The sequence below is a fragment of the Monodelphis domestica genome, chromosome 2 (genome assembly GCF_027887165.1).
Source record: "Monodelphis domestica isolate mMonDom1 chromosome 2, mMonDom1.pri, whole genome shotgun sequence".
Classification (NCBI taxonomy): Eukaryota; Metazoa; Chordata; class Mammalia; order Didelphimorphia; family Didelphidae; genus Monodelphis; species Monodelphis domestica.
In genome coordinates, this window is record NC_077228.1 from 540474782 (window position 1) to 540488769 (window position 13988).

Below are 13988 nucleotides of genomic sequence, written 5' to 3' on the forward strand. Positions count from 1 at the left end.
GCCTGGCTGCCCCTCTAAGATCCAATTTCAAAGACATTTCCCGAGTCTCCACTTAAGCTTTCACACTTAATGCACGTCAGATCTTATTCAGTTCAGCTTCGTCCCGAAACAAAGGCCTGGCATGGCTGGATGCCCTTGGCAGATGCCGTCGACTCACAGGTGCCACGAAGGGGCAAGAGGAACCACCACGTAGTGCTTCCTCCTTTTCATTCCTCCTTCAGGGCCAAACCCACGTCTCCCTCTGTTCTCCACTCATTCCGTGGACCTTCCTGGAGCACTCACAGTCTGGACGCGTCCCCTCCTGGGTGCCTGCTCTCCGGGTGTAAAGCCAGCCCGGGTAGGGGGAAGGAGGGGAAGACGTTGGGCTTGGAATCAATGGAAATGGACCGCGTGAATCTGATGCTCCCGGAAGGCTCAGGGCCAAGCGTGCTCTTGGTGACTGGCAGTTGGGAGAACTGGGCCGCAGGCTTTCCTCCTCTCCTCTGCCCACCCCATCCTTCTAAAGCCTGGCTCTGGGCCCTTCACCGTTCTCAGGGCCGTCGGGCAGGGATCGGGGGCTTCTCGGCATTGTCTGGGCTCCCTGAACCTGCTCCCCCTTGTCACAGGCGTCTCCTCCCTCCAGAGTCGGGATGAACCAGCGAATGGCTTCAGGAATGCCGCACCCTGTGGCCCGTCCCCTGCCGGTGCCTGAGATCAGCCTGATTTGACTCCTGAACCTTGTTTTCCAAGGCTGCGGTGGAGCCGCCGTGAGGTGGTGGCCAGTCAGTTCTGTTTCATGGGCCAAAGAGCTTGCCCGGCCGTGTCAGTGAGCAAGTCGCTGCCTCGGTTTGTCTCCCCTCATGCTGGCTTTGCACGCGGAGTGAGAGGAGCCGGGGCGGGGAGACCTCGGCTGGGTGTAGGCATTGCAGAGCAGCGCAGGGCTCTTGTCTCCGCACGAGCGGACTTTCTGGGAAGGGGCCTTCAAAAGGCCCCCGTGTCCCTCGAGACACAAAAGCCTCCAGCTGGGGCCAGTGTCAGAACCGAGGAGGCTCTGGCTCAGGCTTATGAGGCAGTCACCGGGAGGCTTTGCTCCCTTTTTCTCAACTGGAGTTAAAGTAGGTTTAGCCACGAATGGCAGCGCCAGCATTATTGGTGTGCGAGGAAGGCAGCTTCTCCGACTCGAGGACCGGCCCTTTGGAGGAGCGGGCCAGACCTGCCCTCGCCCTTGATTCGCCATCTTCATCCTCAAGGCTTCCTAGACTTCTTTGGTTGGACTTCGGCCTGGCCCTGCCCACGTGCTGTCTGCTCTGCGCCCTCCCCGGGGAGGGAAAGGCATATTTCATTCTGAATAAGGGACCTGCCCCTTCTTTTCTTTAAAGGGACGCTTTAGAAACTCTAGACGTTCTTTATCCGAACAATCTTACGCTTTTCAAACTCTTGCTTAAGTTCCTAAAACTTACTGCTCTCTTACGAGGCAGTTTTGCAGTCAAGACTTCGTTTTCCTGAAGCAGATGCTTCATTATTACTGATCTTTTTCTGCTTCAAACAATGGTCAACTTTAAATGGTAGATATTCCTTGCTCAATAACAGACGCTGCCATTCGATAGCATTTTCACATGAGTAGTTGAGTCACTTTTTTAAATGCTTACCTTCCATCTTAGAATCAATGCTGAATATTAGTTCCAACGCACAAGAGCAGTGAGGGCTAGGCAGTTGGGATGAAGTGACTTGTCTAGGGTCACACAGTGTCTGAGGCCAGATTTGAACCCAGGACCTCCCATGTGTAGGCTTGGCTGTCTCCACTAAGTCACTCAGCCGCCCCTACGTCACTACTTTTTAATAAGTCTCAGTCACAGTTGAAGGGAGCTTGAGAGGACATCTGGTATAACCCCGGCCGAAGGAAGATCCCCTCTATTTCCTCCCCAGTAGGTAGCTGCCCTCCTTTGCTTGAAGACCTGCCTGGAGGGGGAAGCCATTGGGTCCCCAAAGCACACCGGTCCTTGTGCCCGTGTGAATCGGGGGCCCTGATTGGCCGCCCCTGGGCAGACCATGGAGCTTTCATCTTGTCTATATCCAGCATTTCATGTTCTGCAAACGCCCCGATCCTACAGACAGAACGCGAGGGCCTTGAGAGCACGAACTTGGCACATAGCGGTGTTGGTTGGTTGGCTTTTTATCTAACGTGTGGTGCCCAGAAAGCAGCCCACCATCCCAGGCCTGACTGAAACCCTGAAAGACTCGGACTGGGCAGCGGAGCCCCGTGCCCTCGACCTGCCCTCAGAAGGTCCCTCCGCTAGTGCTTTGAGGTTTGCAGAATACTTGGCCGCGGGATCTCATTTGAGCTGGTGATCCCATCTTGTAGAGGGGCGCAGGTGGGAGGATGTGCCATTCACCAGAGCGCCATCAGTCAGGTCCCATTTGAAAGGACCTTGTGCTGAAGCCAGCAAACAATCGCTCTTCCTTACCTTTTTCCTCGTTGTTCAGACCCTGGTTTTAGATGCAGAGTACCTCTCTTAGCGGATCTTGGGAGTTTTCAGTTCGCAATCAGCCCCTAATAGAGCACCTGCTTCTAAAAGCGAGCGTGCTGGCTGAACGACAAAAGAGGCAGTCGGGGCTGTTTGTCGCCTTTTCTCTCAAGAAGCAGGGATGCTGGAACTGGATGAAATCAACAAAAAACATGGCCTCCACCGCTGCGGATTTCTTTGGCTCCTGATTCCTTATTAACTAAATTGTACGTTGTAAAATCCGGGCAAGGGCAAATGGTGACATTTTTAGTATGTGTGGCAAAGTGGGAGTAGGGCCCGGGAATAAAGAGAAGGAAATCTTCCACTGAAGAATCGTAGAAGTATTTTTCTGAACTCTATATCTGCCTTCCTCAGTGAGCCAGAGGTTGCTCAGATGCTTTTGGCTGCAGAGCCCGCTGCCAGAAAACCCAGCTGAGTAAACAACCCACAGCTGGCACAGAAAGAAGGCAAAGCAGGTAGGAGCACAGGGGGAGGCTGGTTGTCCCTGGGAGGTGCCCACAGGCTCTGCCAGCTTGGGGAAACTCTAGGGGAGGGCATCAAGTCAAAGGGTTCCTGGCTTTCTTGCATTTATTATCCTATGGGAGAGTTTCAGAAGCTCTGAAAGCACTCACCGCCCTTCAAAGGCAAGAGTTTGGAAGTCCAGACTGCAGCTTGTGTGTGGGAGAGAAAGAGATGCTAAAGAAAGGAAAATGTCATTCTCTGTTGCTGAAGAAAATGGTCTGCTTTAATTTCAGCAGGATAGATTTTGCGTCGGGTTAGGTTTGGTCCCCTACCCTGACCTTCTCCCATCAGGGAAAATAAAGCTATTGAGTCATTTCTGAATATACCTCCAAGATTTGTCAAAACAGGCACAACTTCTGAGATCGTCATTTCAGGGCAAGCTTTCTCGACAGCGGCGATTCTTTCTTGAAAGAGATTATCGATTTGAAAATCAGTCTTTCGGTTTCTTAGTTGTGGGGGAGAGAAGAATAGGAAACCTTAGGTGAACAATGAAAAGGTACTTTCGAAATCCCCAGGGCCTTCAGAACCTTGGTGCCCTGCAGTTCAAGTGGTCGTTTCAATGATGGTCTCTGAAGATCTCTTGGGGAGTTGTGGGGGCCTGCTGTTGTGCACATCAGGATATTTGACTCGGTCTGCCTTCATTGGAATTAACTTTTTACTCCTAAAAAAGTTAAGATGATAGTTTCCAAAGCCTGCCTCATTAACTATTTGTATAGAATGGAAAATAGTGAATTATCTGTGTTGTCCTAGCTCATTTCCTTCATAGCCAACATATTCCCAGGTTGGTTTCTCTGACTGCCCATTCAACAGAAATGAAATAAATCAGTCACAGATTGAGAATATAATTTGGTTCTTGAAATACTAACGTGAGAATCATGTCAAATCTTTCAGGTAATATCTTAAGAGAAATGACTCTTGTTAAGATTTTGATTGATGCCTTTTCACCTTCAATTTCAAAATATCCTTCTCCTTTCTACTCCATGAAATCATCCCTTGTAAGAAAAAAGACAAAGAAAACAATCCAGCTAAATAAACTAAGCAGCACTGCCCCATTCCATAGCCCAGTGGTGGCGAACCTTTTAGATGGGCAGATGGTGTCCTCAGATGCGTGGAGAGAGGGACAGGGGAGCAGCCTTGCCCCACATCCCTCTGGCTTTCTAGTAACAAACTCTGGTGAGCTCTGTGCTGGCGCTGAGTGCCCCCTCTGGCACGTGTGCCATAGGTTCACCACCATGGCCAGAGCCTAATTTCTTCTCTAGAGCCAAGCTTTTCACAGCTATTTTAGCATCACAGCATTCAGTTTGGTGGGGGGGTGGGGGTGGTTTTAAATTCATTCTGTGTACATTGATAGAGTCTTTGTATATAGTTTTCCTGATCATGCTTCCTTCATTTGGCATCAGCACAAATCTTCCTTTGTTTCTCTGAGACTCAGTTAATGTTGTAAGACAGTAATATAGTAACTTTAAGTATTTAGAAATCAGTTTGTTCCCATAACCAATGTTTACTTCCCACGTAATATTCTAGACCTTGAAACAGATCACCCCCTCCCAATTTCCAGATGACAACCCAAGTGAAATGACTTTTCCAAGGTCTCAAAGTGAAATCAGCAGGAGAGTCAGAACCCCAAATCAAATCTCTTTATTCCAAATCCAGAACCCCCTGACTGACTCAGATGAAGCAAAGGGAAACATTTCTCTGGTGTAGGACAGTCCCCTCTGAAGAGGTTCTCTTTATCCTTATGGCTCGACAGCTAGTCTCCAGCCCATGAGATGACTTGCCATCAGTTCCCTGCTTGGCTCATCACCAGGCGGGCTCTAGGACCATGAACTTCTTTCTTGGCTATATCAAGTCTCCAAGAACTGGGCTCGTTCATGTGGAGATGCTTTGCATGTTGGTGGCTGAAGTGTGGCCATGAGCTGGAGGCGTGTCTCCCACAAGGCCTCACCGTAGGCGTTCAGGCAATGTTTGGGGAACGGATGGCATTTTCATGCAGTGGCCATTAGTGAAGGAGGCAAGCAGGAGAGGAGGTGGAAGGCCTGGAGCTGCCCCCTTCTCGGCTGTGCGACAGCCTTTGCTCTCAAAACTACCTTCAAGTGTGATGCGTGTTGTCGTGTGCCCTGTAGCCATAGTGGAAGAGTGGGCTGGGGTGGGAGGAAGAGACGAGGAAGGAGAGGCAAAAGCTGGGCTTAAATCAAATGCAGGGGTCAGTGCGCTGCCTCGGAGCTTATTAGCCGTGAGACTGTGGGCAAGTCATTTAACCACTCTGCGCCTCAGAGTCTTCATCTGTGAAATGAGGGGATCGGACTGGCTGGCCTCCTTGTACAGGGGGAGGGTCCTCAGGGAGGGGGGTGGAGGAGCCGGTTGGAGAGACACTTGGGGTCCTCGGGCAGGGAGGACGTGGGCCTCCCCTGAGCACGAGCTCCATCTGGGTGGCTCCCGGAGTCCGAGGATGCCGGGGCCTCGGGGGGTCCTTCTGCTTCCTCCGACGCGCCAGGAAGTCTGCTTCTTGTTCCGTGTGGTGTTGGGTTCGACGCTTTATTTTCACGAACTTGCCCTCCCTTTTCAAACTCCCCCAGGAGAGACCCCTTCTGTTGGAAGCTGCCTGGAAGAAGGAGAAGGACATCGTGTCCAAGGAGATTGAGAAGCTGCGGACGTCCATTCAGACGCTCTGTAGGAGCGCCCTCCCCCTGGGGAAGATCATGGACTACATCCAGGAGGACATGGACGCCATGCAGAACGAGCTCCAGGTGTGGCACTCGGAGAACAAGCAGCATGCCGAGGCCCTGCAGAAAGAGCAGAGGTGAGGGGGGGCACAGCCCTGGGAACTGGGGAGACCTGAGAGCAGGGGGTGGACTAAGACCTTAGAGATGGCGGTAAAGCTCCGTACGGGCTCGGACAATTCATGTTGGCCATGAAAGGCGTGCGCAGAGGCCCATGTCTGAGGAGGAGGAGTGTCGGGGTGGGGGTGACTTCCACGGGGAAACTAGAGCAGGCTCTGCGTCACAGAGGTGAGAAGACTGGAGGGGCGCCCACAGTGCTCGGGCCCCTTCGGAAGTATCCAGTTCTAGGCTCGCTCTAGAGAATTCAGTTGAGAATCTGGAATGCCCGTGCAGGGCAATGAGATAGTGCAGATCAGGTACCAGCTCTGTCCCAGACGGGCTTTGGGAGAGGAGGAGCAAAGAAGGAGGATGCTGGCGGAGGGCCAGGAGGAGGCTTTAGTTGGTCAGTCACAGCCTGGAGTTTGAGTTGGGGGGACAGGGACGACACCTGACCCATCCATACAGAATTTAGAAGAACTAAATGGGACCTAGGAAACAGCAAACACATAAACATCCTAAAACCGGGGGCATCACCCACCCACCCCCACACATATCCTGAGAACAAAGCCCAGCTCAAATAGAAAATGAACAATTAAGCCTGTTAGTTTGGCTGCTAAAATTTGAAGAGAGGAAAAATGAGCACGCCAAAGGGAAAGAACTCGACTGTAAATAGCGATTATGGAGACAGAGAAGACCTGGGTTTGAACTTGAGGGTCGGTGAAGTTAAAACAGCTACTTCCAAATCGGCAAAGAAAAACCCCAAATGATCCCAAATCCAAAAAGAATTTTGGAAGAGCTTAAAAAAGATTTCAAAAACCAAATGAGAGAGGTTGAGGTAAAACTTTGAGGGGGGGGGGGAAGCAATGCAAGAAATCAAGAAAATTATGAAATCACCCAATTGGAAAAAGAGATCCAATCATGAAAGAAAATAACTCATTAAGAATTAGAACTGGACAAGGGGAAGCCCGTGACTTTCTAAGGCAACAAGAAATAACAAAACAAAGCCATAATGATGAAATAATAGAAGAGAATAGGAAACATAGGATTACAAAAATAACTGACCTAGAAAATAGATAAAGGAAAAACAATGTAAAAACTGTCCGATTACTGGAAAGTTATGATCAGAAAGAGCTTAGGCACCATCCTCCAAGAAATCTTAAAGAAAATTGCCTGGAACCAGGAAGTAAAATAGAAATTGAAAGACTCTATTGCTTACCATCACAAAGAAAACCCCAAATTAAAGTGCACCGGAAATATCATTGCTAAGGTCTGTAACTCTCAGATTAAGGAGAAAATGTTACAAACAACAAGGGAAAAAAAACAATTTAAGTGCTGTGGAGCTACAGTCAGAATCACACAAGACTTAGGAACTTCCACTTTAAAACAATGAAAGGCATGGAACACAGTATTTTAAAAAGCAAATGAGCTGGGTTTACAACCAAGAATAGAATGCCCAGCAAAACTGAACATAAAACTGAACACAAGGGGGAAAATGGATATTTAACAAGCTAGAGGAGGAGGAACCAGAATTCATTAGAAAACTCTATCTACGAGGGCAGCTGGGTGGCTCAGTGGATTGAGAGCCAGGCCTAGAGATGGGAGGTCCTGGGTTCAAATGTGACCTCATATACTTCCCAGCTGTGTGACCCTGGGCAAGTCACTTGACCCCCATGGCCTAGCCCTTACCACTCTTCTGCCTTGGAGCCAATACATAGTATTGACTCCAAGACAGAAGGTGAGGGTTATTTAAAAAAAAAAAAGAAAACTATCTAAAAGAATCATAAGAAGGTAAACATGAACCAGCATACAGTATTGATTCTAAGACAGAAGGTAAGGGTTTTATTTTTTAAAAATGAAACAAGAATGCCCATTATCTCCAGTATTATTTATCATAATATTAGAAATGCTAGCAATAGCAGTAAGGGAAGAAAAAAGGAAATGGAGCAATCAGAATGGAAAAGGGGTAATAAGATGTTATATGTGGATCATACTAGAGATTCAACCAGAAAGTTACTTGAATCAATCATTTTGGCAAAGTAGAAGTATCTAAAATAAGCCCATATAAATCACCAACATGTTTAAATATTACTAAATCCTGCCAGAAGAGATAGAAAGAGATAGTCCACTTAAAATAACCACAAATATAATAAAGTACTTGGGAGTTTACCTGCCAAATCATACCCGGGAACTACACAAACAATGATAAATCAATTTTAACCAACGTCAAATCAAAGTAATTGGAGAAATATTGTTTGTAGATGGGCAGAGCCAATTGACAATCCTATCTAAACTAAATTACTTATTCTATGCCACCCCAAATTACCAAAATTTTATCTTATTGAGCTAGAAAAAATATAACCATTCATTTGGAAGAACAACAGATCAAGACTAGAAAAAGAATTAGTGAAAAAAATATAAAGGAAAGAAGCCTAGCAGTATGGGGTTTTAAACTGTATTTTAAAGCAATAATTATCAAACCTCTCTGGCTTTGGCTAAGAAATAGATCAGTGGAATAGACATACAACAAACATCAATAAAAAATTATAGCAACTTTGTATTTGACAAAAGTATAGATAGCAACTGGGATAAGATATCACTATTTGGTAAAAATTACTGGAACACAACTGGCAGAAACTAGGTATAGACCAGTATCTTACACCATTCACTAAGAGAAGATCAAAATGGATGCATGATCTAGTCTTAAGATATCATAAGCAAATTAAAAGAACAGGGACCATGTTGCCTATCAGATTTATGGATAGGAGAGGTATTTGTGAGTAAACAAGAAATGGAGAGCACTGTGCAATGTAAAAATAGATCATTTTGGGTACATTAAATTAAATAGTTTCCATACAAATAAAGCAAATATTTCCAAGCTTAGAAAAAAGACAGGAAATTGCAGGAGATGGGGGTAAATTTTCATAGACAGTCTCTCAGATAGAGGTCTCGTATCTAAAAATATCTAAATATCTAAAATATATATAGAGAGAACTCTGTCAAATTTGTAGAAATAAGAGCCATCCCCCAATTGATAAATGGGCGAAAGATATGTACAGACAGTTTTTGGTTAAAGAAAGTTAATTTTTTAAAACTCATCCCATCAATTTCAAGAATCTCATTCTGTTGTGGTTTTTTTAAATTCACTAAATCAAAGTGTATTTTGTTATTTGTTAAAAAAAAAATAGGTAAAAAGATTTTGCTCTAGTGAGAAGTCTCTCCATTGCCTCTTTGGCACAAAAATACCTAAGATGGCGGGGGGTGGTGGTGGTGGTGCTTAATGTGCTCTTTGTCGCTCCCATTTAGTTCTTTCCTTCCTCTTCGTCTAGCTCCTCCATACGACAATCCCTAGTTCCTGTCCATTTTTGGATATAATTTTTAGTCTAATATTTTGATTTTCAAACCTCTCTTTTGTAAGTTCAGAGTTTGGTCTTTGGATCGGCTTGCCCAATTTTGTCTGATGTGGGGCGTTTGGAACTTGGAGATCAGTCCTATCTCTGATTACCTATTTCGCTCTCACCCCCAAAGTAGTAGATTAAATCAATCATAAACCTGTAGATGCTCAAACAGGAAACCTCCGGCAAGTGCCACCATTACTAACCCGCTGCCCGTTCCTGTTTTTGCTTAGCATCACAGACTGTGCAGTGGAGCCTCTCAAGGCAGAGCTGGTCGAATTGGAACAGTTGATTAAGGACCAGCAAGACAAGATCTGTGCGGTGAAGGCCAACATCCTGAAAAATGAGGAGAAGATCCAGAAAATGGTGTACAGCATCAATATTAGCTCACGGAGATGAAGGCCTGAAAGCGACTGGCAGCCCTGCCCAATTTAACATGAAAGGGAGGGACACGTGGATGAGCGAAAGCTGGTCCTTTCACCTCTCACAGTTGGCAAAGAAAACCGTGCCATCAGCCCACCGTGTGACCGAGCTTTCGAAATGTCAATTGTTGGCGGGTGGGATGACCTGGGTGTTGGGGAGGGGGGATTTTCTAGTGACACCCAGTTCCCTTTCAGGGCACCCTGCAATCCCCCTCTGCTTGTGAACTTGCTTGGCTAGTCCCTCTGGGGAGTTCTGGAAAGTACATATTGTGGCTACCAATGATGTCAGTCCTCTCTTTTCACCAGTCCGAGACCAGGTCCCAACTTGAAAAATTATTTGTGGCCTAGAAGTCCTAGGGGATTCTGTAGGTCACGCCCAGGGAAACTTTTCGCCAGGGTAAATGAATTTTTGATAGTCATTTTATACATAGAACAAAAGGCCTTTAAAACGCTGAAAATGAATTCCTGTTTGTGTTGAATTTGTGTCTGCATTTGGAAAGGGTTAATATAAGTGCACATGTTCCTTTAAATACTTGTCCGTCTTCCTGTTCTTACCTCATTTTAGCGGCAGGTATTCCTCTCTACCAATTTGCATGTCTTAAAAGTTAAATGATTTTTTAAACAAATTTCATTGTTTTTCCGGACATGGTATTCCTAGTACGAAATCGTCCGGGTCTCCTCTTCTCTCCTCCACATGTGCGTTGCCACTGGCAGGCTGGACAGAAACGGGTAAGCGAGAGACCTCGGGCTGGCCCAGCACCGGCGGGCGACATTCTGGTGCCTTTGCCTTGATTTGTGGGGGCACGTTTTGCAAAACGCTTTGTAGCAACCCCAAAGAGAAGACCAAAGTGGATGCGTTTATTCTGGCGTGCTGGCGTGTTAGCATTTCCAGAAAACCTCTGTTTTTAAAGCCCGTCTTTTTGTATTATTTATATTGTTTTGCCTTTGCCTGTGACATTGGAGAGACTTACAGAAGTCTTGAATTGCCTGGATAAAGGATTTCAGTGTATTTGCAGATAAACTTCACTGGTTTTCAATTCTGTCTCCTCTAGTTCCATTTCTAAAATGCTGATTGCGGAGGTTGTTACGTCTGGCCCTGAGGACCGCCCGTCCCCCGTCCCCCTTTTCCTATCCAAAGTTGAGTGTGCCCAGTGGCACTGGCAGGATGCGCTGTGATGGGCAGCCGGGATGGAAGAGACTGTCCTTCCAGAGCGGGCTCACCCATCCCCGGCTCATCCCCTCTGGCGTGCTGTGAGCAGCCCTTCCCATCTGCTGTGGTCTCTCCTCCCAGAGGATGATGGAGCCGCAGCCCTACGCTGCCCCTGTCGTGCTCTGGGGAGCTGCCATCATCCGTGTGCAGGAGGGATGGCGGCCCTACTGTGCGCGTCAGAATTTGTACAGAGTAGCCTCTCGACAATTGTAGTGTAGCCCTCGTTTTATTCATACACAACTCATTAAAAACGATCACCTGTTTTTTCTATGAAGTGTACACGTTGTCCGCTTCACACCCAGAAATGTTATCTGTAAGCATTTGGATTCACCTCCCTGGAGATGTGTGTATTTTGTTTTGTTCTCATGGCAAGTTCAGGGAGATGCTTTCACGTTGCTGCATGGCCTGTCCCTTCTCTGCACCGAGCGAGTCGCACGTGAGACAGACCGACATCTGTCAGCCGTTGTGCGCCCAGGATCCACGTTCTTGGGGATCCCTCGAGGGCTGCTCTTCTGCAGTGCACGCCAACGAAGTCCGTCCTTGGAAAGATCCGTGAGTGAGATCGCGCAGGGGCTGTCCCCGTGGGGAACGCTGGTTTGTCCTTTTTCAGTGGCTTCTGAAATCGCGTCATTCAGGGACGGAGCCGAAGTGGCTGGGCTGGGAAAGAGCCCGGCTGACGCCCGGCCTCTCCGTGGGCTGCACCGGAGCGGGCTCAGTGACCCTCCGGCCGGGCATTGGCAGGGTGCGCCGGGATGGATGATGAATCTGTTCTGTGTGTTGGGGCACGAACGAGCCTGAGGTAGCCACGGGCTAAGCTTTGCCCAATAAACCGTGCACGAGGTGCCGTGTCTGGTGTGCTCTGTTCTCCGGCAGGGCTGGCCTACGTCGGTCCTGTATTAGAAAGGATGATCTGGGTGGCTTTCTTGTTGCAAAGACTGATGTACTCTGGCTGGAGACTAGGGAGAGCTGCTACTAGTAGGGGACACACCGGAGAGGACCTAGTTACAGTGCAGAGAGAGGAGGGATGCTGCCCCAGGGGGATGCACTGGGCTTTGCCTATTGATCCCTAGTGGAAGGCTAATGGATCAATCTGTTTCCTACCCTCTTCCTCCCTCCCTCCCCCCTTAACCACCCACTTCTTGAAGCCTTTTGGCTTCCTCCCCCCAAGTGGATTATAAAATACTCTTGTTTTCTTTCTCAGGTAAGGGGTTTATTGGGCAACAGCAGGATGGGAAACTGAGGAAAGAGGGAGGAGGGTTTCCCTAATCTATAATAAGAATGTGAGGGTTTGGGAAATCCGTCCAGTAACAGCTGTGACAGGGACACTCAGAAAGATGGAGGACCGCTGCTGAAATCTTCTTTCTCCTTCACAAAGCCACCGAGGTGTCTCAACCTCATTTCAGAAGCCCCCCTTCAGCCTGGGACAGACACGAAATAAGAGTTCAGGGCTTCTCTCCTTCAGCCAGCCGCCAAGAGCGTCTCCTTCAGCCTGGTCGGCCCCCAGAAGGGGCAGCATCGGGTCCTCCTTTGGTCAGAGCCCAAAGCCAAGCCAGCCCCCCAAGGGGCCTCCAGCCGGCTTCACCTGCCTCTCCTCCTGGGGACATTCCGTTCGGAGCCTCCTTGATTTGCAGGCAGCTCCCCAGCCTTGGTTCTTGCATCTGGGCTTGTCCTACAAAACCTTTCTCTTCCTGTCTCTACACGGTCCTTGCCAAAGCGCCTCCGGACGGGCTCAGCCACGGCTCCGGGCTCAGTGACATTGCTCAGAGGGTGTGGGGGAGCGCAGGACCCCGAGAGCCACCCCTGCTGTTCCAAGCGCCACTTGGGAGAAAGGCAGGATCCGGAGCTGGTCCTCTAGTGCTGACTGATGCAAGCTCTGGAACGATGGGGGCTCTTTGGTTATTTCTCATTATAATAGAACCCGGTACCTGCTGGGCTCTTTTTCTTTTTTAAACCCTGACCTTCCACCTAAGCTTCTTGGGCAGAAGAGCGGCTAGAGCGAGGCCATGGGGGTAGTGACCTGTCCAGGTGCCACAGCCAAGAAGGGTTTGAGGCTGCATTTGAACCCAGGACCTCCCTTCTCTGGGCCCCGCTCTCAATGCACTGAGCCACCTCCCTGCCTCCTAATATGGGCTCTTAATAAACAGGTTTAGCCTCGAATAAGAAGAAAGGAAGTGACTTAGCTAGGATCACAGAGGCAGTCAATGCCAGAGCCGAACCCTGGGGGGGTCATGAAATGGCCCCCACTCGGGTCTGCCTCTTGGCTGCCTCCCTGACTTCCAGCCTTGGGCTCCGGAGCCGCCCGATGGCACCCTGAAGCCTGGCCGCCGCTGCAGCCGGGCTCGGCGAGTGACGGACGAGTAGATTCTGCCAAGCATTTCCCTGCTCACAGACACGGCTAGTTTCCGAGGAAGGCGAAGGCCCTCCTGGTAAATACCGCAGTGGCCGAGAAGGCCGAGGAGCTTCGCTTCCCCCTTGGGGAGGGCCTGCCGGTGGTGCCGGGCCAACGCGGGGCACAATGCCCAAAGCAGTGTTTGGTTCGTCTGATGGGGCTCCGGGCCATCTGCCCTGCAGCCCCCTCCCTTTCCAGGCCTCCCCCCAGAGCACAGTGCAAGCTGGGCCCATCTGGACCTGCTAGTCCTTCCTGGAACCAACCCCGGCAGAATCGGGGTGCTTTTCTGGAGCAGAATGGAGGAAAAGAGCTGGAGCTGGAGGGGATCTGTGGGGCCGTTTCCTCGAATCCTTGTTTTACAGGTGAGTAAACTGAGGCCCAAGGAGAAGGTCCCACATGACTAGTGAGCGGATGAACTGGCTAGGAGTCACGGACACTGTGAGAGCTTCTCTGGACAGTCTGGCTGAGGAGAGGGACAGACGGCGGCAGAAGGTCTGCGTCCACATACGACGTGGCGCAGGGGGTCCGGGTTTCACAGCTTCGTCGGGCCTGTCCTAGCTCCGGCCAGGCAGCCCCGCCTCCTCCCTCCCTCCGTCCCGGCCCGCGTGGCCAGACGGCCGGACTCGGCCGTTTCAGACGGCCCGTGCGGGGCGCCAGCTTCTCCTGGGGGACTTGGCTCGCCGACGGACGGGCGGCAGCCGTCGTCTAGGCTGGCTCCCCGCGGGGCAGCCGCGGAAGTGAAGGACGGCCC

General features: G+C 49.5%; 1 protein-coding gene across 11 annotated transcripts in view; it reads left to right on the forward strand.

Annotated features, from left to right (window-relative positions):
* Positions 1-10675, forward strand: part of TRAF3IP1 (TRAF3 interacting protein 1) — an 89508-nt gene extending 78833 nt beyond the window's left edge. For all 11 annotated transcript variants that reach the window (XM_001362151.4, XM_007486038.3, XM_007486040.3 and 8 more), the window contains 2 exons: positions 5582-5805; positions 9450-10675. In XM_001362151.4, coding sequence (XP_001362188.2) covers positions 5582-5805; positions 9450-9615 — 390 coding nt within the window. In that variant the 3' untranslated portion in view covers positions 9616-10675. The remainder of the gene's footprint in view (positions 1-5581; positions 5806-9449) is intronic.
* Positions 10676-13988: the final 3313 nt, after the last annotated feature.